Here is a 26,786-nt window from a genome sequence, read left to right on the forward strand (position 1 = left end):
GGCCTGGCAGAGGCCTGGCAGAGGCCTGGCAGAGGCCTGGCAGAGGCCTGGCAGAGGCCTGGCAGAGGCCTGGCAGAGGCCTGGCAGAGGCCTGGCAGAGGCCTGCCTGCCCCTCTGTGCTTGGCAAAGTAGTGGAGGCACATTCCAGCAAAAGCCTTTCTCCCTCTGGCATCACTTCCCCTTGTGGAACACGTGCTATGTCAGGGTGGTGTCGGTGGCTCGTCTCTCACTATGTTCCTGATGCACCAGAGCTGCAGGCCAGGTGTTTTACAAGTCACAATTCCTAGAGAGGTGCTGCTAGGAAGTTTAGAGGTGGCATGTCTTCTCCAGCTGCTGCTCAGAGCTGTGGTAAGCATCTGCAAAACAGATGTCTAGAAGTAAGCCATGACTTTTTGATGCAGCATCCAGCTATGGAGTCATCTTGATACTGTGGGACTGAACCAGCTTGAAAGGCATTTATTTGGTTGATGATGTTTGTGACAACCATGACTCAGTCTGCAATTCTTGCATTTTCCTGCCCTTCCTTCCCCTGTGGTTGCCTGCTTAGGATGGCACTTTGATGTACTCTTCTTCAAGTGGGCTCCTGGAAATTTACAGCTCTAGAGGAGCTAAAAAACACTTTCAAAAGCACAAGCTGAAACAAAATCAATAATGATCTTTATGTAGGTGAGGATCTTAGCATTTAAAACATTTACAGGAATTTAACTTGCAAGAAGCAGTGTCAGCAGCTCTCTTCTGCCATTTTGTTGTTGAAAAAACCCTGAATTTTGTAATTGGGGTGGTGCAGACTCCATTACAAGGGAACACTGAAGAACTGATCTCCTTTGGCAATGAAGTTTAACTTACTGTGATATTTTGGGGGGTTGTTGAAAAGGACCTGTTCAGGGGGGCTGGTACATCGTTCACATCACGCCGGTGCTGTCAGTGGTTTAGAACAGTGATCACAGTGAAGAGAGTGCGTTTAGTTGTTATTTCTTTTGCAAACTATGCAATCATGAAAGCTACACTAATAAAAGTTAACTTAAGAACCTGGCTGTCAAGCAGTGTGATATTCATGCATTCTTGAATGGTTCCTCAGGTGTGGAAGGGTGTTCTTCCACAGGTGAATCCTGGGAAAAGGCATGCCACCGTTTCTGCAGGTTGCCGTGGCACTTGTAAAAAACACCTTTGCTAAAATGTTTAGAGGAAGTAGGTAACTTCTGTATCATCTTTAAAAGCTTGAAGTGGGCTTCACACAGAAAGAATGGAAATAAAATGACAAATAGCTTTACTCCAGTAATGCTTCCACCGAGTTTGCCTTTTGTGTTTTGTTTTAGAAAAAGATGCTAGTTTCGAGTATGCCCTGAGCAGCACTCATGGGCCTGGAATCAGGTTGGTAAAACTCAAGTCTTAGCAAATCCATTCCTCTGGGTGAGCAGTCACCATGCCTCTCAAATGGGCAACAAAAGAAAAGGCAGCTCCAAGAGCAGCAACTGAAGTGGCTTTGAAAGACCCAGACCTAGGAAGTAGTGGAAACGCAGCTTGATTCAGCAAGGGTCCCGCTCTGTAGATGGGTATCTAGAAATGGAGGCAGTTGTATAGACATGCCTCTACCAGTCCATCTCTCTCCAGCCTGGACTTCATCAGCTTATCAGTGAGGATGTTACAGGAGATACTATGAATAGCCTTACTAAAGTCAAGGGAAACAAATACCTAAAGGTTTCTAAATACCTTCTTTGCCTCAATTTTGACCAGTAAGGCAGGAGGAGTTCAGGACAAGTGGCCTCCTGAGCTGGGTGATGGGGTCAGGGAGCAGTGTATTGCCCTGGAAATCCATGAGGAATTAGTTTGGGACTTGCTGAGCCACTTGGACACCCACAAGTCCATGGGACCGGATGGGCTCCATCCTAGGGTGCTGAGAGAGCTGGCAGATGAGCTGCCAAGCCGCTCTCCATCATTTTCCTCCAGTCCTGGCTCACCGGTGAGGTTTCAGACAACTGGAAACTGGCCAATGTGGTCCCCATCCACAAGAGAAGGGTCTCTTGTGGGTCGGATGGAGGAACCTGGAAACTCCAGGCCAGTCAGCCTGACCTCAGTGCCAGGGAAAGTGATGGAGCAGATTATCCTGGAGGCAATAACTGCACACCTGAAGGATGGCCAAGGGCTCAGGTCCAGCCAACATGGATTTAGGAGGGGCAGGTCCTGCCTCTCCAACCTGATCTCCTTCTATGATCAGGTGACTGCCTGGTGGATGTGGGGAAGCCTGTGGATGTGGTCTACCTGGACTTCAGCAAGGCCTTTGACACCGTCCCCCCCACAGCAAACTGCTGGCCAAGCTGTCAGCTTTGGCTTGGACCGCAACACTCTCTGCTGGGTTAGGAACTGGCTGGAGGGCCGAGCCCAGAGAGTGGTGGTGAATGGTGCCACATCCAGCTGGGGCCAGTCACCAGTGGCGTCCCCCAGGGATCAGTGCTGGGCCCCATCCTCTTTAACATCTTCATTGATGATCTGGATGAGGGGGTTGAGTCAGTCATCAGCAAGTTTGCAGATGACACCAAGTTAGGAGCAGATGTTGGTCAGTTAGAGGGTAGAAAGGCTCTGCAGAGGGACCTTGACCGACTGGACAGATGGGCAGAGTCCAATGGGATGGCATTCAACAAATCCAAGTGCTGGGTGCTGCACTTTGGCCACGGCAACCCCATGCAGAGCTACAGGCTGGGGTCAGAGTGGCTGAGAGCTGCCAAACAGAGAGGGACCTGGGGGTGCTGATTGACACCCGCCTAAACATGAGCCAGCAGTGTGCCCAGGTGGCCAAGAAGGCCAATGGCATCCTGGCCTGTATTAGGAATAGTGTGGCCAGCAGGAGCAGGGAGGTCATTGTGCCCCTGGACTCTGCATTGGTTAGGCCGCACCTTGAGTCCTGTGTCCAGTTCTGGGCCCCTCAGTTTAAGAAGGACATTGAGACACTTGAACGTGTCCAGAGAAGGGCAACAAGGCTGGGGAGAGGCCTTGAGCACAGCCCTGTGAGGAGAGGCTGAGGGAGCTGGGGTTGTTTAGCCTGGAGAGGAGAAGGCTCAGGGGAGACCTTACTGCTGTCTACAACTACCTGAAAGGTGGTTGTAGACAGGAAGGGGTTGGTCTCTTCTCCCAGGCAACCAGCACCAGAACAAGAGGACACAGTCTCAAGCTGCGCCAGGGGAAGTTTAGGCTTGAGGTGAGGAGAAAGTTCTTCACTGAGCGAGTCGTTCGCCATTGGAATGTGCTGCCCAGGGAGGTGGTGGAGTCACCGTCCCTGGAGGCATTCAAGAGGGGACTGGCCGTGGCACTTGGTTTAGTCATGAGGTCTGTGGTGGCAGGTTGGACTTGATCTTTGAGGTCTCTTCCAACCTTGGTGATTCGGTGATTCTGTGAACATCTATGGCCCTTCCCTCATCTGTCACTTGGCTGCAGAAGGCTGTCAGGTTGGGACCTCTCCCAGTGTCTGCTACAAGAGAAGCTGAGGGCACAATCTAAAGCTAGAATATGCTGTCAACTGCTGTAACCTGTGCTGGAGCCAGTGAGGTGATGGCAGAGCAGTCCCTGTTCTAGCTGTTTCATTAGCTGAAGCTGGTATAAGTCCAGCAGGTCCTGACCTGTGTTAGTGGAGATGCTTCCCTCTGAGTTGGTGATGCAAATCCAGCTTCAAGATTAGCTCCAGTTTGCATTCCAGCTTTCAGTTCTACAGTCACGTAGGCCCATGCCCATCCAGGACTATGTGGGGTACTTGTACTGCCACTTCTCAATTTGTCAGAAAGTAACAAAGGTTTTTATCACCTGAGTTTTCTTCAAGTGATCTTCATGTATTGGGCTAAACAGGACTCTGTGAAGCTGGCATACACCTGGAATGAGCTTGCCCAAAACACAACCTGTAGAGATGAAAGCCTTCACCTCCCTACTGCAGACACAGAGAGACAGGGCTATCTATTTCACTGCTGCTACTCACCACATGTTTTGTTACACTGCATGAAGAAAATGCATGCCACAGGCCAGAGACAACTGTGCTATTTTTACAAGTGGAGTGTGGCTTAAACAGTGCTCCATGGTGGCTGCTCCGTAACTCCTCTACAGCACTTCCAGGTAACTGTTCGAAGATCTCCATTTGTTCTCCTCCATGAGCACACATCTCTAGAGGTGACAGTACATCTGAGTGCCCAGAGCTCAAAGAGCACCTAACAGCCCGTGGCCATGCTGGTTTCTGGTGTTGAAAGATGAAACTGAAAATGAGCTCATTTTCTTCCCTCAGTTTAACATCTTGAAGTCAAGTAGAGTGGAAACAAAAAGCAGCCAGGTAAACACACAGCAGTGTCCTGTGTGCCATGGGGCAGCACCACTGTGGAAAGCTTTGTGAAATGAATCAAAGCTGCAGCTTGAAGAACAGAGGTCAGCTATATTCAAACTGAAGCATCACAAAATAGAATCAGTACAAAAATATACATACAGTTCTTTATTAAACAACTGTAAACACTTCACTGTAAAAATCCATAAAACTTTATAAACAAACATTTTGTAAATAGATTCTATACTACAATAAAAGAATTTTAACACAATTATTTACATGCAATACTGACAAATTTGGCACTTTCTGAAAAGAAATGTACAAAACACTTTGTTGTTTAAAAAGAAATCTGAAATTATAAAAACTCAGGGCATTACTATCATGCACTTTGCAAATACCTCACAAGCACTTATGGCACAGCTAGCAGAGAGCTCCAGGCTCTCATCAAGCTCTTTACTACAAGTTCAGATAACTTTTAATGTGCTTCCGTATGTTTGTTGTAAAACTACCTGAACATTGTCAAGAATGAAGTCAAATGCCATATTCCAAACTGATTCCACAGATGACTGCATTAACCTGAAGAGGAAAAAGAAGAAAAGGGAGAAAATTACTCACTACAGAACCAGTCCTTTTGACAGTAAGTTCACACTTCTTACTGCAGAGCCAGATGACAGTGGCTCTCTACAAATGGTATTAACTGCAACAGGGTAGAGGTTTAGACTGGACATTAGGGAAGAAGTTTTCACAGAAGTGGTCAGGCATTGGAATGTGCTGCCCAGGGAAGTGATTGAGTCAGCATCCCTGGATGCGTTTAAAGGTCATTTAGATGTGGTATTTGGCAATATGGTTTAGGGATGAAGTCTGTACAGTAGGGTCAGTGGTTGGACTGGATGGTCCCAGGGGTCTCTTCCAACCTGAATGATTCTATGGTATTTTGATCTGATCTTGTTCAAGCCCAATGTCTTCAAATATACCAAGTTTTACCTAATGCCTCAGAGGCCTCTGCCATTCAATGGTCAAACTTCTGACGTGAGCAGTGCCACATCAGTTTGCAAATGTTGGTGTTTTGCAGTTGTTGTAAGTCTGCGATTAAAATGGTGAGCTCCTACCAGCTTCACACTGAAGAATCACAAATGGCAAGCTTCTAGATCCTGATCTTTCCTTCCTCATCTCAAGACATGCTTGGTACATTTTTTTCCAACAAATGCCAAGGGTGATCAAGAACAGGTTGTGGGGGCACTATTTTGTGTTTACTGACAAAAGTGGAAGCAAAAGTGGAGGCCCACAGAGAGACAGGAGTTAGCTCTAATTTAGCTGCTACCTGAAGCAAATCAAGGAAATGCCCAAGGAAAACAAAAGCAGCTCTGTACTCTCTAGCTCACTCTTATGGGAGAGTAGAGAGAGCTACACTTGCAGCTTTGGATGACCTAACATTAGGACATATGGACAACTTTCATCCAACTTCTGATCCTTGTCCCATGCTTGTTACCAGGTTTTGCAAAGTCATGCTGCCTTTGGTACATATCTCTCACACAGGGGGACCAGAAATAAGACATGATGCCTTCTGAGGAGTTTTACAAGGAATTTACTGTACAGCAGACAACAGAACAGTTAACTGCACTCTGCATTTTTCATTTGCTGAGGCCTAAAAGACATTCCCTAATACAAAAGCACAGTGAAGTTTGTACATTGCTGTAGACTTTCAGATGTTTATTAATTCTGTGAAAGAAGCATTTTCCAGATCTAAGACAAGGAAAGTTGAGCTCCAGGGCTAGCATCAGTTAGTAAGCAAGTGATAAATGGAACTTGGGCCTCCTGACTCTTGGGAAGAGTAACTGGAGCACAGTAACTATGTGATTGTCCCAAAGGGTCAAAAAGCCTCAAAAATGCTCTGAACCAGACAATGGGGCAGGAGCCAGCAGGTCTGTGTTTTCAGGCTAATGCCCCCATTGCCCAGGCTTGCCTGAACATGTCCTGGAGCCCAGGTGGGCCAGGTGTGTGTGCCTTTGGCCACATTTGGAGAAAACCCTTTCTATAGGTTACAGTGTCAGGGTTTTATCTCTCAATCTGTGTTGTCACTGGCCATTATTGTCTCGGGAAATCTGTAAGTACCAGCCCAAAGAGCCAGAGCCTTGCCTTGCAATTGTCCCTGCTCTGGAGAAATCACAAGCCTTGCTCGGCAGCTGAGCTGTGTTTCAGTTCACCCAGACAGGACTACAAGGATCCCTTGCTGTATAGCATTGTAAAGCCCAGGGGCAGAGCAGACGTGTTTTGTCGGGCCAAGAGGTGAACCCCCCGAGGAGCTGAGCCCCCGGGACAGTTTCGTTTCATTAGAAGAAGTGACGAGTGCTGCTGCGAAGAATTGCAGCAGAGGAACCTCTTTTCTACCAGGCTTTGAGCTACAAAGCCTTCAGGGATAAATCCTGAATGTGTCTCAGCAACAAGCTGCAGACACCAACAGAAAGTGAAACGGTGCTCCGGCAGCTTCCCAGTGGTCGGGGGTTGGTTTTGTTCAACTCCCTACAGGTGCCGCGGGGTGCCAGGATCAGTGAGTAATGACCAACTCTGATTCTTCTAAGCATCTATTAAAGGTCTGTTGCCCTGGGGAATTCTGGGGTGCCTTTGGTGGCAATCTCCAGCTTTGTTGCCAGTGTTCCCTTTTCCCTTCACAGTTCAAATTGCTGTTTGTTGTTTCTGGATTCTTGCTCATATTGTTTAAATCGTTACATGTTCCTGCTGGTGAGGGATCTGTTCCACAACCGAGTTTCATTCATGTTTTCCATGGGTTTTTTATGATTAGTGAAGTTATTAATATTTTCATTAATCATCCCACCTTTTGAATATGAATAGCCTCCTCACAATCATAACAGTAATAAAAATGGATGTAATAGGTTGGAGGTCAGATGGTATCTTGATACCACAGGAGAAAGAATCAGATTAATTTTTTGGCCACCCCCACCATAAGAAGGATATTGAGTTGCTGCAGCATGTCCAGAGAAGGACAACAAAGCTGGTGAAGTGTTTATGTTTTATGAGGAACAGCTGAGAGAACTGTCATTGTTTAGTCTGAAGAAAAGGCTGAGGGGAGACCTCATTGATCTCTACAAATACCTGAAAGGAGGTTGTAGCAAGGCTGGTATTGGTCTCTTCTCCCGACTATCAAGTGATAGGACAAGAGGAAATGGCCTCAAGTTGCACCAGGGAAGGTTTAGATTGGATATTAGGAAAAATTTCTTTGCTGAAAGTGGTCAGGCATTGGAATAGGCTGTTCAGGGAGGTGGTGGATTTATTGTCCCCATAGGTGTTCAAAGAACATGTAGACATGGCACTTTGGAATATGGTTTAATGACCATGGAGGTGCTGGGTTGACAGTTGGACTCGGTGATCTTAGAGCTCCTTTCCAATCAAAACAATTCTATGAGCCTATGAATCGAAGGAAGATCTAAGGTACTACCAAAAACTACTGAAAAAAAGGATGAAGGACAATGCTGACAAAAACTATACCCTTTGTCTAGTCTTTCATAAACTGCCTGTTTTAACTTCTCCCTCTACAGTTTCTGAACATGTCTAATGGGCCTGTGGCCTGGTACCAAAGTATCTAGTGCACAGTTTAACAAAAATAGTCTCAGTGTCCTAAATACTAGCAATTAAGCTACCTTTTCATGTACTTAACAACCAGATCCAACTTTTCCAAATCTTTTTCTTCTATTAGATCAGTACAATACTTCACAACCTGTAGAATGTCTTCTTCCATGGGATCTGTAATTAAGAAGGAAAAAAAAAAGAGAGAGAACTTTTCTCTAAATATACTTAGAATATAACCATATAATAATTGGAATACAACAGAGATTCTGCAGTGTTAGCACATCAGGGGCCAATCTGACAATTGCTGTATTCCCACACCTCCCCCAACACCAGAAGCTGTGTACATAAGATGGCTTCAAAGTCCTGAAATATCTGTCTTGTAGACATCTTTTGTCTGCGGTAAGAACAAACAACAGCCAAGCCAGTATTAACCAAAGGAAAAAGAAACAGGGATTTAGAACAGAATCTCTTGGGAGAAGGGTAATGTCTAGGGTATGAAGGATCTCATGGGCCAGATTTCCCACTGATAATGGGTTGATGTACTGTTAAAAACCCAATCAGAGTTTAGCAATGGTGCTGCACTTGTATGCTTCATACTGGAAGTTCTTCCAGCCGTTACTCTGAAAACCCCTGCATTCCTTTCCCTCTAAAACAACCTCTGCACCAAAGAGGAATTCTCTTACTGTAGCACGTTGGACAAAATGAGGAAAACCTCCCACATAAGTTAACATAGAGGAATGAGACCAGGGCCTGACCAATGGGTTGGAGAGAGAATAGGTAGATTTTCATGGTCTTATGCAAGGAACAGGAGCTCTCAAAACCACAGAACAACAACTGAGTAAGAAGAATCCAGTTACTCCAAGATTTTGAGGCAGAAAGACCTCAAGATTACTGTGAAAAGTAGCCACTGAAAGGAAGAGTGAAGAAAGAAGCAGGAAAGAGCAAAAACCCCAATTAAAAATACTTTTCTTTGTCAAGCATGCAAGATCACCATTAGCATGACATCCCTACCTGAAATAGTGGTAATCCACTCTTTCAACAGTGACTTTACATCACTAAATTCAACAGCTCCAGCTAGGTTCGGTGCCTGCGGCCTGTATGAACCAGGCTCCTGTTCAGTTTGCAGAGCTGATGGTCCTGAAGACTCTGAAGTTGATGGAACCACTTCTGGCTGTTCCAAACACAGAAGTTGACAGTTTGTCAGTCTGACAAATATGGTAACACCATATATACACACAGGTAAGCATCCACTAAGGAATCCAGTAAAGGAAACAAGCTGGATGGACTAAGTCTAAAGAAACAGGCATAACTTCACCAAAGGCTGTTAGTGTTAAAATTACCTGAGCACCTGTTCCTTCTTGCTTCAAGAAACCATCTATTAGCTTCTGTGGGCTTCCAGATGTAACTGGCAAGTTTTTTGCAGGGCTACCAATGAGTTTATTTTTCAGAGGACTCTGATTCTTTTTTACAGGACTGGCTGCATTTTTTTTTCTAATTTTTTTCTTATTTTTCACTGTTGCATGCTTCAGGTGTAGGAAAGGACTTTTTGACACTGAAAAACACAGGAATAGTCAGTGGCTGATGTATTTAAAATGTAATACTTTTCCACTCTAAGAGGGACTCTGTATCTTCCATGAAAATCTGTGGATCAGCTGAGAGAACATAATGTAGATAAAGCAACATTAATACCCACACAATATTCCAATGTTTTAAGTATCTGAAAAGCACTACTAGATATTAGGGTACTCAGAAGATACCCAACTATTCACAAATCTTTTTTCATAACAAGCAGTTCAGTGCCTGAACATGAACAGCTGGTGAAATCTGAAGCCTTCTGGACCAACTGCTTCACTTTAGTCAGAGCTCCAGCCTACCTAGATAGCTGCTGTAACTTCCCACAATTGGTTATCAGCAAAACCAGCAGAAAAAAGCCCCTCTTAAGAGCTCTTATCTTAGTTTACCAGGCAAACTGCTCTCATGGCATCATACTAACATACCTGCATTAGTCCACTGATTATGAAATCAAGGTTTTATTATAATAATGTAATATTTAACTGGCAATGAACCCAGTAACATTTCCAACCTATTTTATGAGAGAGTATATTCACAGAGAATTAGTTATTTCTTTGTCCTATTATTACATGTCTGATCATCTCAGAATAAAACCATCTGACTATCAGACATCTAGTGAGATGTGCCCTGTCTCTAGGTGCCTGAAACCCATACCCCCAGTGTTACGGGTTATAGGAACCATGAGAACGCTATCTGGCATCATTTTAACTAACTTGTGTACTGAAAATGCAGTACTTTAAATCACAAGATCTATCAAGTATAGATTCCAATCTGAAAACATACAGGCATGGGTAAGCTTAGTGCCACAATTTCCATGAATTGAATTAATTACCCATTTAAGTAAAGTCAGGCATCTGTTTGCAAAATGAGACCACAGCTGGTTGTAATTGACAGTCTGTCAAAAATAGACACAGAAATTTGATTTAACACAGCCTCTTCATTGAAGCTTTAGTTGCATTTTCCACTTTATTATTTAAGGTTGCATAACTCTCTTTCAATAGCAAACAGTTCCTATTCAAAGGAATATGTACAACTACATTTACTCACCAAAAGTGTTAGCAGGTTGCTGCTCTGGTTGCTTTTGCCTTTGATCATATGCATCTCTCAGCTCTGCTTGCAACTCAGCAGGTAATGCAGCAAAAACCTCAGGGTCCACCTGAAGAGGAACAAAAGATTAATGTGATGATTTTTACCAGTGAGCAGCACTGCTTGCTCTTCTCTAGATTGTTCTCATGAGAAAGGTATTTACGTTTTATGTCACCTAAGTATACATCAGGTAGTATTAGTATTATCAAGTATTAGCCGAAACACTAAAATATGCTGTACATTTTCTTCCTTTATTTAAGCTTATAAGACCCACAAAATTTTCCATGCAATATTGCATTTACTGTTTCAGGAAATTACTATTTATGGGTCTGTAATAGAGTAACCATTTAAATTTGTCTATAAATATATAGTACAGCTATATTAACAGCACAATTAAGCTTAACTCAGAGAACGCTCCCTTTCAATTTCAAAATGCTGGGACATTAAGCTCTTTTCTTTTGAGATTTCTGTTTCCTAGAGGCGGCTGCTGCTACAAGCTGCTCAAGCAAAATATCCTTGGAAGTAATTTTACTTCTTTAAGGACAGGAAATGCAAGTAGCTATTTCCTATTTTGCACTAGTGCAAAAGGTTTCATTTCTCACTCCACAGCTGCTCAACCTTTACCCAACTGATACAAATGCAGTCCCTTCCAGCTCTCACAGGGACTTAAAAACTCTAGGCAGCCAATCATTTGCTGCCAACTTCCGAACACACTCATATGGAAAAAATAAAATTTCATGTGTTATTGGTTATCTTCCCTTGCTGTGTCTGAAGCAGCGAATTAGTCTCGTATTCTGAGTTTCACAATATTGCTGGACAGTGTTTTCAGCCCATAGGATGCAGAATCTAATTCAAAAGAAGCAAACCTATCATTCAGAGGATGAAATCTGCCCAGGGGGAGAGTGTCCTTCACTTTAGTGGTAAAATTCAAAGGTGTGCACAAACAAACAAACAAACAAAAAATCCATGTTCACTCAAAATGATTCATATGCTCAGGATGCAATACTATTTCTGCCATTATCTCAGATAATAATTTATGATGTGTCAGTATGTGTATGTGTGTGTGTGTGTGTGTATAAAAGGTTACCTCATTTTCAGTACAGATTTGATCTTTTTTTAAGCCTTAATATGTATGTCATGTCAGGATTGCAGACTGTGCTGACAAAGAGGAATATGGTCCCACAAGTAAAATTATCACAGTATCACAGTATAGCTAAGGTTGGAAGAGACCCCAAGGATCATCAAGTCCAACCTGTCCCAACAGACCTCACGACTAGACCATGGCACCAAGTGCCACGTCCAATCTCCCCTTGAACACCTCCAGGGACGGTGACTCCACCACCTCCCTGGGCAGCACATTCCAATGGCGAACGACTCGCTCAGTGAAGAACTTTCTCCTCACCTCGAGTCTAAACCTCCCCTGGCACAGCTTGTGACTGTGTCCCCTTGTTCTGGTGCTGGTTGCCTGGGTGAAGAGACCAACCCCTTCCTGTCTACAACCACCTTTCAGGTAGTTGTAGAGGGCAATGAGGTCACCTCTGATCCTTCTCTTCTCCAGGCTAAATTCATCAGTTCAGGACAACAATTTTGAGAAACTCCACGTGGCAACACAAGATTTTCACCACATCAAATATGCACTAATTAAAGGAAGAAATGGCAACAACTCTGACCTCAGTTACTGCATACATTGCACAGAACTAAGCATTGTAGTGGAATGTAGCCAATTGGGTCCAGAGGCTCGAGTTACTTTTAAAATATAAATTGTATTTTAAAAACTTGAAGAAAAGGTTAGCATTCTCTGGTTAAGCATTTGAGAATCAGGAATTTGGGAGGCCCTGAAGTAACATTGTTTTTTTGTGTATACCACTTAATAATTCATGCAGAAACAATGCAGTACAGGGAACTGGATGTGTTTTCACTCTTCCCCCTATCATTGCTCTCTGAAAGCCTAACATGTAAAAATTCAGTCTGAAGAGAGATCAGCCAAGTTTGTATGAATTATACACTAATTAGCTAGAGTTTCAGGTAATTTACTGAACACCTAGGGTGTCCTAACATAGCTTACACATAGCTGTATCACATTCACATTATGGAGAGCCCTGATTTTAGAAATGTATGTATTACCTCAGCACAGTTACCAGTACTTTTGAAATGTTGTATTTCTTTAGCATTAATCTATACAATGGTAAGACAATGTAAGGATAAGGTGAAGGTTTGCCACCAGTAATTAACTCCACTAATACAAATATCACTCATTTTTAAGCATCTGTCATCTTTACTTCTTGCACCCTATGCTTCTGCAGTATTCAGCTGCCACAGAGATAGACAGCTCTTCTTAATTTTAAGATTGCTTCAGCAGCTGGTGGAAAAGAATGCAACCTATCTGGATTCTTTTTTTATGGGAGAACCTTGCTCAACAAAGGACATTTTCCATGTTTTCTAATGGATAAATCACTATCAGCCACTTAATTTGGCACCTGGTCAGAAAAAGCAAAGTTCAGACAAAAGAAATGAAGTGTTGAAAGCATCTAATTAAGCTGTAAAACTACTTAGTTGACTGCATCATTTGAAAGAAAGTCATCTCAAATGTTTGTGTGCATTCTTACAATATAGGCTCTACCAAGAGTTTAACAATTAAAAATGTCAAAATATATTTAGACAGAGATATTTATGAATTAAGTTCCTGTTTGCTTTTAGCACACAAATACATCTTCCTGTATTAATGAGGTAATTGTATAGTTTGGGGTTTTTTGGTTGGTTGGTTGGTTTTTTTTCCACAGAAAATAAAAATTGTAAATCTTGTATCTTCTTTTTGCCAGTGAAGAAAGCTGAATTGTTGTCAGGAGAAAATATGGAGTACAAGCATAAGGTGTTCTAAAATAGATATTATGGTTATCCCTGACCAATAAATAGAAGTACCATTCTTGAACTACGTATTAAAACAAAAGTCTGCTCTGCTAAGCTGACATCTTTGGATCAAGTAACAGAGTCACAGAATGCATTAGGAGAAAGAGATAGGAAACCCAGTGTTTTTGACTGTGTAGATTAGGTATTTCTGAGACCATCTTAAGAAGCAATGCTGTTATAAAAGGATAACAATCAGCTCTCAACTACATAATTAACAGAGAGAGCATGAATACAAACCAAATGTAATTTTTATAGAAATCTGCACGCAGTCAGAATTTACTCTAGAAAAGAACACTGAATAGTAAACAAATGTGGAGGGGTGTACTTCAAAGCACAGCATAATTTAACACATAAGTCCAAGATAAACTCTTTTCTCTGAATGAATGTAACTACATCATTTTGAATAGCTGGAGTATGAAGAGTGCCTGCACTATTCACACAGTTTCTCCACTGGGAATATCCAACTCTGCAGCTCAGGAATAAAACTGACACAACTGGTTTTGAACCAATGAACCTCAACCAAGGTGAAAAAATTTAGAGTTTTAGTAGCAGAGTAAAGTAGACAATCATGCAGTAACCAGTATTTGCTGAAACCAGGTCAGGAATTTCTATGTAATTTCTCCAGTTTCCTGGACAGGTAGGCAGCATCATACCTTAGAAACTGTAATGAGTGTCTGCGGTGGTTTTAGGCTATGCCCTTAAAATCTAGTTACAGATTTTGAGCAGAAAAGTAGAAAAAGATAAATAAAACACTATTGGGTGTAAAAAGTAAAACAAAAGATCATTCTAAACAAATTCACTGGATAAATATCTAGAATAAGATGAGTTGTACCACAACAATTTTCTCTCTTCTGTTCTAATCTCTGGCTGGTTTTGCTTCGCTCGTGAGAGATTAATCTGCATGCTTCGGCTGGCCTTGGCTAAGTCTAACCCACTGCTTTTCTCTCTGCTCCTTTCTCTTTTGACCATGGGGGCAAGGGGGGCAATGGAACGGCTTCCCTGGTCTCTGACCAGGGGAATTTTCTTGTTGTTTGCTAATTGCAAATGTTTGTATAATATTGTAAGTACTGTACATTTTGTACATATTCATTGCATTCCATTGTAGAGTGTAGATTTTGCTTGTAAATGCAGTCTCATTTGCCTCCAACTGAGTTGGTCTGGCAAAGTTAATACTGGGGGGAAACTTCAACCCACCACATTAAAAAAACAATTGGCACCCAGTGTGGGGCAATTGCTTGATTGATTAATTCCTGCACAGATTAAGAAAGCAAAATGAAGCTGTTTTGGGTTTTGTGGCATTTGATAAATTCTGCTCTAATGGTGATTCTGTATAGGTGGAGCATGGCTCTGATGTTAAATAAGATGGGAAGACATTTGGCATATAAACTGTTCCAGCTGAAAATGCTGTATGACCGATGCTTGGGATTTCTTTGGCTTAAAAGATATGACAATGTGACTGTAACTGTTCCTGCAGAGATATATGAATTCAGCATTCCTGTTCCTGAGAGTTATGTAAAATAAAAAATCTATGAGTGCAGCAGTACCAGGCATGATGAAACTCCAGTACAAGCTGGAATCCAAAGAGGACAAATGGCATGGTACCATAGACATTGCTAATTCTTTCTTCTCCATTCCCATAGCAGAGGAATGTAAGCCTCAGTTTGCCTTCACCTGGAGAGGAGTCCAGTACACATTTAAGAGATTGCCTCAAGGCTGGATTCACAGTTCAAGCATGTGTCATGCAGTGATCCATGATGCTCTGGAGAAAGGTGGTGCTCCAGAACACATCCAGTTCATCGACAATATCATCGTCTGGGGTAAAACTGCTGAAGAAAGGTAGCAAAATCATTGACATTCTCTTGAAAGCAGGTTTTGCCATTAAGCGAGACAAGGTGAAAGGACCTGCCAGAGAGATCCAGTTTCTGGGAGTGCAGTGGCAGGACAGTTGCCATCACATTCCAGTGGATGTGGTAAACAGAGTCTCTACCATGGCAAATCCCATGAACAAGAATAAAACTCTACGTTTCTTAGGTACAGTGGGATTTCGGAGACTGCACAACCCTGGATACAGTCAGATTGTGAAACCTCTGTATGATGTGACTCGAAAGAGGAACAGTTTCCAGTGGGGTCCTGAGCAGCAAACAGCCTTTGACCAGATAAAAGAAGAAGCAGTCCAAGCAATGGGTCTGGGACCTGTATGAACTGGTCCAGACAGTAAGAATATTTTGTACACGGCTGCAAGTGACAATGGTCCAACCTGGTGCTTACGGCATAGAGCTCCAGGTGAGACGCGTGGATGTCCTCTTGGTTTCTGGAGTTGAGGTTACAGAGGCTCAGAGGCAAATTATACTCCATCAGAGAAAGAGATTCTAGCTGCCTGTGAAGGAGTAAAAGCTACATCTGAAGTAACTGGAACTGAGTCACAGCTCCTTCTAACTCCTAGATTGTCACTTTGGAATTGGATGTTCAAAGGTAAAGGTTCCACACCACATCATGCCACTGATGCCACACGGTCCAAGTGGATGGCTCTGATAACACAGAGAGCTTGAATGGGAAATCTTGAAAGACCTGGTCTGGTGGAGGTTATCACAAGCTGGCCTGAAGGCACTAGCTGTACTAAACCTCCAGAAGAGAGAGTAACTCGTGCTGAGGAAGCTCCTCCTTACAATGACCTTTCTGATGATGAAAAGAAATATGCTTTGTTCACAGACATCTTGTTGGAAACATGCGAAGGTGGAAGTCTGCAGTGTGGAGTCCAACACCTTGAGTTGTGGAGGCTAAGGATGGAGAAGAAGAATCCAGTCAGTTTGCAGAGGTAAAAGCTGTCCAGCTAGCTCTTGACACAGCTGAACTTGAGAGATGGCCAAAGCTTTATCTCTGTACTGACTCATGGATGGTAGCCAATGCTCGTGGGGCTGGCTAAAGAACTGGAAAAAGAATGGTTGGCAGAGAAAAGGAAAGCCTGTTTGGGCAGCTGACCTGTGGCAGGACATTGCTGATCAAATCAAGAGAATTCCAGTGAAGGTGAGACACACTGATGCTCACATTCCTAAGAGCAAAGCTACTGAGGAACAGCAACACAACCATCAGGCAGACCTAGCTGCAAGAGTTTCTCAAGTAGACAAGGACTCTGATTTTGATCTTGACTGGAAACGCCAAGGTGAGATGTTCTTAGCTCGGTGGGCTCATGATCCGTCAGGTCATCAAGGCAGAGATGCAACCTACCAGTGGGCTCATGACAGATCCATAGACATTTCCATGGATGCTATCACACAAGTCATCCATGACTGTGACATTTGTGCTGCTGTCAAGCAGGCAAAACGAATTAAGCCCTTGTGGTATGGTGACAGATGGTCCAAGTACAGATATGGTGAAGCCTGGCAGATTGACTACATCACCCTACCACGTTCTCGTTCTGGTAAGCAATACGTGCTTACTATGGTAGAGGCAAACACCGGATGGCTGGAAACTTATGCAGTTCCACACGCAACTGCACGCAACACCATTCTCGGTCTGGAGAGACAGATCCTGTGGAGACACGGAACTCCAGAGAGGATTGAGTCAGACAACCGAACTCATTTCAAGAACAACCTTGTAAAGAGCTGGGCCAAAGAGCACAGCATTGAGTGGATATTCCACATCCCCTACTACGCACCAGCTGCAGGGAAGACTGAACGCTACAATGGTTTGCTGAAGACCACTCTCAAAGCCATGGGGAGTGGATCTTTGAAAAACTGGGAGAAACATCTAGCACAAGCAACCTTGCTAGTAAATAGTAGAGGCTCAGTGAATTGAGCTGGACCTGCACATTCAGATTTTCCATGAAAGGTAGAAGATGACAGAGTTCCTGCTGTTAGAGAGAAGAATCTGTTGGGCAAAACTGTTTGGGTATTTTCTCCCTCAGGAGAGGCTAAACCTGTCCTGTTTCAGCTGAAGGTCCTGGTCACACTTATTGGGTAATGCAAGAGAATGGTGAAATTCAGTGTATTCCACAAAGAAATCTAACTTTAGCTGAGAGAGTTCAAATTCAGAGTGTTGTACAGATACAACATCGTGCCGAAAAGAAGAATCCATGAGGAATCTACGGTGCATGAACCCTAAGAATCCTGAGAGTTCCTTTACTGCCTCATCTGCAGAGAAACAAACTGTTTTCTGTTTTGTTTCCTGGTTTCTGGACTTCTGAATCATCTACATCTGAGATAGCCAGAATGGACTATGAACTTTATTTACTCATTACTGTAGATACTGTTTTAGATTAGATGGATAGTATTAGCAGCCAATGGAACTGTTTAAAAGGGGTGGATTATGGTGGTTTTAGGCTACGCCTTTAAAATTTAGTTACAGATTTTGAGCAGAAAAGTAGAAAATTATAAATAAATTACTATTGGGTGTAAATAAAAACAGAAGATCATTCTAAACAAATTCATTGGATAAATATCTAGAAGAAGGCGAGTTCTACCATAGCAATTTTCTCTCTTCTCTTCTGATCTCTGGCTGTTTTTTCTTTGTTTGTGAGAGCCTTGGCTAAGTCTAACCCACTGCTTTTCTCTGTGCTCCTTTCTCTCTTGACCAAGGGGGTAGGGAGGGACACTGGAACAGCTTCCCTGATCTCTGACCAGGGGAATTTTCTTGTTGTTTGCTAATTGCAAATATCTGTATACTATTGTAAATACTGTATCTTTTGTACATATTAATTGCATTCCATTGTAGAGTGTAGATTTTGCTTGTAAATACAGTTTCATTTACTTCTAACTGAGTTGGTCTGGCAAAGTTAATACTGGGGGGAAACTTCAACCCACCAGAGAATCTTTCTATAAACCTGATTAGGTGGTATCACTTTGTTCTCAAACAGTGATGGAGCAGTGGCACAGTAAATATAAAAAACCCCAAACCACTGCTCCATTGTAAGTGATGCACATGCAAGTTATTATACCTTTGTGTAACCCAAGCTTTCTCTTTGTTTGGTTTTCCCCTCTGCACATTTGTTCAGCACCATCTTGGGCTGAAGAGTAGATTATCACTAGAAGCATCATTACTGCTACCTGCTGTCCCTTCAGGCTCTTATTTGGAGAAAAAACTGTACTTCCCTCATTCTGGACATGCTGTATACGAGCACATGAAAAAAATTATAGAGATACGCACAATCTTTAGCCACGCTTGCCGTTCTCCCAGGAACGTGATATAAACAATCACATCTACAGAAACTACTGTAGAGGTTGGCTTCACCCAATCAAAAAAATCCACTTAAACAGGGTGAGTCTCCTGTGACTAGCTAAGCAGATCTTAGCACTACTTCAGACTTATGGTGCAGTGTCAATTCAGCTGCAATGCAGAAAAAAAAAAGCTATTTGCACTGGAAAAACCATTATTTACACACTGGATTGCAATGCAAAGTGTAAATGAAGTTTTACATTAAACAACAGGAAAATCATAGGCATACTGATACTTTAAATCTTGAATAAATACTGTCATACTACGTTTGTGGCAGATCAAGTAACATTCCAAAGCAGACTTTTAAAAGGTATTAAAGGACCATAAAGATTTTGGGGAAGTCACAGAATCTAATAATGCTGTCTCAAGAAAAAGCTGTTAGCTCTTCCTATAGGTGGGAAATTGGTGTTTATTGATACCCTGCAAATGTCTTACCTGTGAGAAAGATGGCAGGGCTATTACATTAATTCCCATACTGGTATTTGGTTCTTGGAGCTCTGGTATCTGTAAAACCACTGTTCCAACTGGTTGTGACAGAAGTGCTGTGTTACATCCATTTATGGGCTCTTTTTTGCTGTCTCCATAACTGTCTCCTTGCTGAATGGTGCATATTTGCTCTACTTGTTCTCGGAGATCAGGTGGCAGAGCTTCTAGCACAGATTTATCTAGCTACAAATATATAAAACACCTTTTAGGTTTTTCTGAGGAATATATAGTAAGAGTTAATGTTATTAAAAATTATTTTAGGCTAAAGTTAGTTCTACAATTCCTGATTAAAAAAAAGGGCACTTAAATCTGTGTATGGAAACACGCTTAGGAACCTGAGAGTTACACTCTGAGTCATATTATGCTCATATAAACACTGAACATTAAGCACAGAATGTGTCTAACTTCTCTGATGGAAGTTTTTCTAAGGTTTATTTTATGTACTTAATATTTAGGCTCTACACTTTGCTTGGAAAAGGTAAAGGAAAAGTTTTTTAATATTTTGTGCTTGGCATCTTTTCCATTCTACTTCAATCCTCTGGGAAGTGAAGTGAGAAAGATACCACAAAATTAAATTTCTTTCCATTGTGTATATATATATATATAATTTTTTTTTTAGTTAAGTCTGTAAATAACTGCTTAAAAGACAAAAAAAGGCAAAACAGTTTTGCATGAATACCAGTTTCTCACTGTGCATCATATTCTACTACTGCCTTTTTCTTTTTTCTAAAAAAGTGTAATGTAACTTTCTTGCTCTATCCAAACAACACAAACCACAATACATTGCAGGTATTTTCCATGCTGAAGTTTTACCTGTGAAGCAGATGGAACTTCAATACTCAAATTAAGCCTGGATTTCACACTGATAGGAGAATGCACACCATTCCATTTAAGAGCAGACTCAGTGTTGTTAACATTGGAACTGAGACCAGATGCGAGATGGGCACCACGAGATGGAAGAAAAGTGCAGGTTCTTGAATCAGAAGATATTTCGAAGTCCATAGCAGCCACAAATACTATACATATGAAAACAAAATACAAAATGATCATCTAAAAATACTCTGAACAATACAGTGAAGCTAATTTCTAGTTTTCCTTGCTAAATAGGTTATACAATATCTAGTGTAATTGTAACACCTTCTGTGTTTAGAGTATCCTTTGTTAACTTTTAAAAAGATTGGAATAATCCTATGTGAAGTTTTATTTGTAGCATTGGCATTAGCAAAACCTTCTCTCAAAGGAATAATGTACTGTATATATAATGTATAATAGTATATATACTGTCTAATATAATGTATAATATACTGTACTGGTATAATACGGAACAAGAATTCCAAAAGGTAATCTACATAGATGATCTACACTGAAGCCTTTCAGAGCTGATCATTATCACATATGCAGAAGTACAAAGCTTACTGACCTTCCTTATGGTCTTCTTCTGGGCACTTTTTTGCTTTCTGAACATGAAAAAGATCAATAACTGAATGTGATCCACCAGGTAAGAGTCCAGACTGTACTGTCGAGTGAGCCGAAGTGGTTTTACTGATGGGAACTAACTGCTGTACCTGAATTCCAACCTAAATCCAACAGGAATACATTAATTTTATGAAATTTAAAATAAATAAATAAAATTGTAATTCTTTCATAATAGCATTGCCTTCTCTGAAATTGGCTGCCTGCTGTGGGTGGGGGAAGAGAATGAATGAAAGTGTATTGCAATACATATAAATAGCCACTAAAAACATCCCAAACAAATCCCAGGATTATCCACCACAATCCAACAACTAAGAAATTACAAAGATAATACCATCTTAACTTTTCTGGTATAGAAAAGTGCTGTTACCAGGATCACAAAACAATGCATTTATGAAGAAATTTCTTAGACAATAACAAATAGAGAGTACTGATCAGGAAGTCATTAGTATTGAATCTGGTTACTTGTACAAGAAAGGAATGTTCTTTCTGAGGAAAATACATACTAAACCCTTCAGTTTACAAATGAAAAAAATAATGTTGTTTCAGTTCTAGACCTGGTTCTCACAAAGTCTCAATGGATGAAAGTACTGTGGTGAAAGTAGTCTTTATAAGGTGAAGTGCTCCTCGTTTTGAAAGACATCCTCATTTTTCATGAACATTTTCATTTAACTTTAATTTGGTAAATCAAGAGAGGTTCAAAAACGTTCATCCAACTAAGAATGCAGTGGTACGCTGTTTGCTGCTAATCCTTCATAATTATTTAGAAAACCCCCAACATTAAAAAAAACATGCATATAGGACTCATAAGCATGAAGGAGTCAGTGCATGTATTTCCACCAGATGGTCTTCTATAATTATGTAGCAAGGACACTGTTTGTTAACAGTTGTTGCAATTAATGGGACATTAAAAATTATTGGACTTTTATCTTTTTGCTTTGGAGTATTTCTAGATTTGATTCTAGGACTTAAGCTTTTGGAATACTGTGCTGTACAATAACCTTGCCTTGGGACTTTTTGCCTTTCAGTACAAGCATTTGAATTAAGCTGTTATGTGAAGTCTATGGGATGACTAAGTGGCTTCATCTGCCTAAGTGCAGGCATGAAGAACTAAGAATATCACTTAGGATCTTTTCTAGATATTGAGAGGCAAAGGACACTTTAAAGGAATGACTCACCTCTTGTATAAACCAGGCAATACAGACATACAGACACATATGTAGACATACAGGTGTCTGATGCCAACTAAAAGGAATACCACATTTAGAAGTGAATGGCCCCTCCAGAACTCAACAGAGCAACCTGGTCAGAAGTAGTACACCATTTTGCAAAAGAAAATGGACACTAACTTTTAAAAAGAGAATTCTCTAAAACAAAGGCTAAAGAAATTAAGCGAAATAGAATGATGTAAGAAATCAGTAAAGACAATAAAGGGGACAGACGAGAAACTAGGAAAAGACAGGGAGAGCAGGATAAATATTTACTCAACTCCAAGAAGAAATCCAAGCCATGGAGCTAACTTTGCAAGGCAACACTGTGAATCAAACCCCTATTTCTACATCTAGATGACCAATAAATGCAGGTTTGTTTTAGAAAGCCTCTGTGCTCCATTTAACAAATGGCTGATGCTACGACAAAGATTCATGAGCCATAACTCAACAAGCCAGCAATGGGTAACTTCTCTGGCTCCAAGACTTGCACTATAGAGCAAAGACTCCTCTCATCTGTTTTTGATTGGCATTAGAAGCAGTATTTATATGTTAGATAGCTAATGTACCAAAAATTCTAAGACAATAAAATTTACACAGGCAAATAGAACTGTAGAAGATACAGTCTCATTTTGTTAGCCCAGGCCGTTGAAGTTGTGGATTACTCAACACGATAAATTAGTTTTTTCCGCCCCCGTCCCCATTTACAGCTCGGAAAGCATGTGTTTCAAAGGTAAACCTATAAACCATAATGTGATTGCATAGGCTAATTTATGTGAGCTTTGTATGATCTATATTTTTGCTTAAGTTTGGCTACCATCTACACCAGAGAACTGAAAATATATGAAGATAACAAAGATAACAAAAGTGAAAACATTTCAGCTTTCCCGTGGACTCACCCCTCGCATATCCGATATGTTCAGTTTCATTGTGTGAAACATGTTTAGAGTTTCCTTCCCAATTACTTTTGCACTGTCGGTTGCATGGTCAAGAGTCACAGTCCTACAAAGAGTAAGAAATTATGGTTAAAAAGACTTCACAAACCATAAGGATAAGAACAATTTTTATTCCAGAGAGGACCTCAAAGACAGGCAGATAAATTCTTGGCATACAGAAACTGAACACTCTTTTTTTGTTCTGTGGTTTCTTGAACTAAGCATGTTCTACAGAGCAAAAAAAAAGGCAGATTGCTTACTAATTGAATGTTCTCAGTGTGCAGTCCTGCTACTACATTGTAAAAGATTGTATGTATTTAGATATATGCTATCTACTGCAGCCAGACAAAAGTGTTTCACTTTGCAGTACTCATAGAAATGTACTCAGGCACTGTCCTTCACTCACGCTTGGTTCACGAAGAGTTCTCAGTATTATTTCAGCTGCCAATTGTCAAATGTCTAAATCAAGTCTTTCAGAAGAACTGAGGGAGATGCAGATAGAGGCACATGCATGTGGATTACACATAACAAAGAACTTGGACTAATGGTAAAAAACTGAATGCCAAAGATGCCATGGGCAATCTTTTTCAGCAACTACCACAAAATTACCTGGTTATGAGTTTTAAGAAAAAGGAGATGAATATTACCACTAAGATGCAACGACACAACACATTAGGGAGAAATGCAAGATGGGAGTAAAGGTAAACATCATCCCAGAAAGATACTTTTCAAAGGGCTATACTGTACTATCAGCACTTGATATCAATGATGCAGTAAACTATTATTAATATCCCGGAATCTGAATTTGATTTTAAGCCTCTCTGTGAGTCTGAATCCTTTGCAGGACTAGGATTATCGTTCTAGGGAACCTTGACCAGTAGCGTAAGAAAACATAGCAACACCTGTGAGGTGAGGGGGCAAGACATATAACCACAAAGAAAATTTTTAAGTAAGAAACTTTTTGTATCAGTAGACAATCCCAACATGTTGGAACTACGCTATACATAAGGAAAGCACTCTTGAAGGAACACCACCCTAAAAATCTAATCCATCTGCCTGAAGCATCTTCCAGAGTTTATCCTGCTGCTGCCAAACAGTCCTCTACTGGACTAAACAGAAATGCTCTAAACAAAGGCAGTAATACAGCACCCGTATCATCAAACAGCAACTTAGATTGACCAGAGTTACCAAGTTCATTCGTAATGCTAGAAGAAAAATATAGACACTGCCAAATGAGATCCTGGTGTCAGAAGTGCTTCAGTTATATGTGAACAACTTAGCAGCTTTGGGTGCCCCTTCATCTTACCTTAATAAAGACTTCATATTACGGAAGTTTCAGGACACATGTACATTAGCATGCCTGAATAAAGAAATGAGGCTTAAAGCACTGTCCTGTTCATGAGAAAGCAGTCTGGTACTAGTTCTGATGAAGGAATAAAACTCTCTCAACACACTTCCAATCCTAAAAAGTGTTCTTAGGCTGCTTAGAGTAAATCTTCATCTCAGAGAATTCAGGATACCCAGAAGATAAAACTATAGGCTTCTTTATTTATCAATCCCACAAGATGATGAATTTCTGATAGCGAAAGGCGAATTACGTAGTTTCAGTCACAAGCTCACAAGTACGAGAGAGACCCCTATGCGTGCACATCCTACTGTTGAGCACTAACTCACCGAAAGAACACCCCCACCTCCTCCATTGTCAGGAACCATAAGCAAATGACCCTTCCATTCAGAAGGCATTAATCTGTTATAGCACTCTGAAATGAAGGGAAAAGTAGAACTCAAAGATGCCAAAGGCACCCTCACACAAAAGCCAAGATCATCCCATTACCTAAGGAACAATTGCTTTGATACATAAGTGTCTGCCCAAAGAATAAAGATGAACTTAGAAGGTTCTGAGACAATCTTGTATAAAATGGCATGTAACTATGTGATGCTCTATGCTTAGATTTCACTCTTCTGCTTTCAGTATCCAAGTATATAAATACATTTGTGAATCAAATATATCTAATCCAGCTGAAGAATGTGAAACAAAGGAGAATCAGAAATAAGTAACAGGTAGGAGTAATAGCATGGCTTGTGGAAGCTGAAGATCGTAGTCCTTTGACAGTGATCTATCAACTCACTATCCAGGCAGAGCAACTGGGTTATACCATTTCACTAGGGATGACCACAGGTATCATCTCAATGAGATGAACAATGCTTCAGTGAGACCAGGTAGAAAGATTTCATTATGCTGGTGAAGAAAACAAAGGCACTTCTCATTAGCAACTTAAGAACTATATGAAAAAATGTTAGCTGTGAAGGTCAAGAGACAGGAACAAGCTGCTGTCTTGGAACAGCTGAAAAATGGGGCACAGCCTGTGACCTTGAGATTTTGAGATTCAACTTTCTTAGTTCTACTTTGAATCTACGTCTTTTTCTCTTGTAGGACAAAAAGTACTCTCTGAAGATTCATCGCTTAAACAACAGGACAGACAGATTCGACATAGAGAAACTTGTCTGTACTAAGATGAGACAACCGCAGTCCACGGCGTCAGATGCCAGCTCCAGTTTTCGTAACTCGAAGTGGCATGCCAGTTTTCTGCAGCAAGTAGTTGTGCAAATACTGCCCTAGTTCTCATGCACTCTAAACTTGAAGGAGAACAGGACTATTAGACATCCTTCTTGACAAGTACAAAGGCAATTTTCTTTGAGGACTGACAGGACTGACTCTGACTGTCACAATCAGCATGTGACCAACAACTTATCAAGGAACAACAGAAAGCCCCTCAAGAAAAACCTCAGGTTTGCAGCAGAGGAACATTTCAACTCAGCCAGTCACTAAAAGAAATAAAACTTCTGCTGCATGTGTCATACCACAGGATGTAAGTATGTGTCCTACAAATACCACAGAAGTTAAAACAGCTCCAATATTAAGCAAGCTGGAGAAAGGTACACCAACAATGTGTATGTACATATGTATTACTGTTCGAAGACAAAACGCTTAGAAGGACAATGCTAGCTAACTTTATTAGCTAGTATTTAGTAAGACAGTTTACAAATTAAGAGCAACCTTAAACTAAAGGAAGGAAAAGAGATGTACCTTCATACCAAGAGAAATAGATAGTGATTACAATTTAATGAAAATATTTAAATAGCATCCACAGGCACACAAGAGTACATTCTCTGAAGAAAGCAGTTTCAAACCACACAGAATGCACTTGTAGAGTCAGATTCCTTCTTTCAGATTCCTGCTTCCTCTGAAAAACCATGAACTGTTTTTTCTATACACAGAAACTTTTCTGATGTATTGCCTTTTTTCCTCATTTCCCAGTTTGAAGAAATTCAAAAGAAAAACATTACTGTTAAAACTATTTTTCTTCTGATTCAGACACTTTAGTCTCTTCCTTCTTTTTGCCCTTTTTTTAATCGCTATGGGATTTACATTCCATGTTGATGATGAAAAGACCAGATATGTAAATCCCAAACATTGAGAACTTTTGATAATACTCTTATTTCTGATTTTGGTGCAGGTTTGATACATAGACAGAGGTACCAAACGCCTTGAAAATTCTGTCCTGTCATCCTGCAAATTTTGGTGCTCCACATCCTGTAGAAGTGTGCCGATGCCTACTACCAACCATTTTTTCCCATGCATAGTTACCTGGCAATATTATCACAAATTCCATGACCTCCATATTTTGCAGGCTCCACTGGCGCCCCAGCCTTTCTGACCATAATTTTAAGGGTCAATCGTTTACCCTTCATACCAGCAGCTTCAAGTCTACGTTGGATTTCTTCTGAGAGGCTCAGAAGGAAAGCTTCTGCTTCCTTAGGCTGGAAGGGAAAAACAACAACATGTTCAGATAATTACCAGTTTTCAAATATTGAAGATAAGGATTGATGCAATCCAGACTGTGCAAGCTGAAAACAGCAAGCTAGCTCAGAAGCCACTATCTTATTTAACTTCAAGTGTTTCATTTACATTGTAGGTCACTGAAGGTATGCTGCAGTTAAGTAGGAAATAGTAAATACTTCTGGAAT

At 41.1% G+C, this 26,786-nt stretch overlaps 1 protein-coding gene across 4 annotated transcripts in view; it reads right to left on the bottom strand.

Annotated features, from left to right (window-relative positions):
* Nucleotides 1-4,646: 4,646 nt before the first annotated feature.
* REV1 (REV1 DNA directed polymerase) overlaps nucleotides 4,647-26,786 on the bottom strand; it is a 62,050-nt gene continuing 39,910 nt past the window's right edge. For 3 of the 4 annotated variants that reach the window (XM_054162830.1, XM_054162832.1, XM_054162831.1), the window contains 8 exons: nucleotides 26,407-26,579; nucleotides 22,722-22,824; nucleotides 20,562-20,718; nucleotides 19,955-20,157; nucleotides 19,091-19,324; nucleotides 10,499-10,607; nucleotides 9,220-9,431; nucleotides 8,604-9,050 (listed from right to left, as the gene is read on the bottom strand). In XM_054162830.1, coding sequence (XP_054018805.1) covers nucleotides 8,853-9,050; nucleotides 9,220-9,431; nucleotides 10,499-10,607; nucleotides 19,091-19,324; nucleotides 19,955-20,157; nucleotides 20,562-20,718; nucleotides 22,722-22,824; nucleotides 26,407-26,579 — 1,389 coding nt within the window. In that variant the 3' untranslated portion in view covers nucleotides 8,604-8,852. Of the gene's footprint in view, nucleotides 4,871-7,950; nucleotides 8,054-8,603; nucleotides 9,051-9,219; nucleotides 9,432-10,498; nucleotides 10,608-19,090; nucleotides 19,325-19,954; nucleotides 20,158-20,561; nucleotides 20,719-22,721; nucleotides 22,825-26,406; nucleotides 26,580-26,786 lie in introns of those variants that run through there. The other variant, XM_054162833.1, reaches the window with a different exon arrangement.

The sequence above is a fragment of the Dryobates pubescens genome, chromosome 7, assembly GCF_014839835.1.
Source record: "Dryobates pubescens isolate bDryPub1 chromosome 7, bDryPub1.pri, whole genome shotgun sequence".
Lineage (NCBI taxonomy): Eukaryota > Metazoa > Chordata > Aves > Piciformes > Picidae > Dryobates > Dryobates pubescens.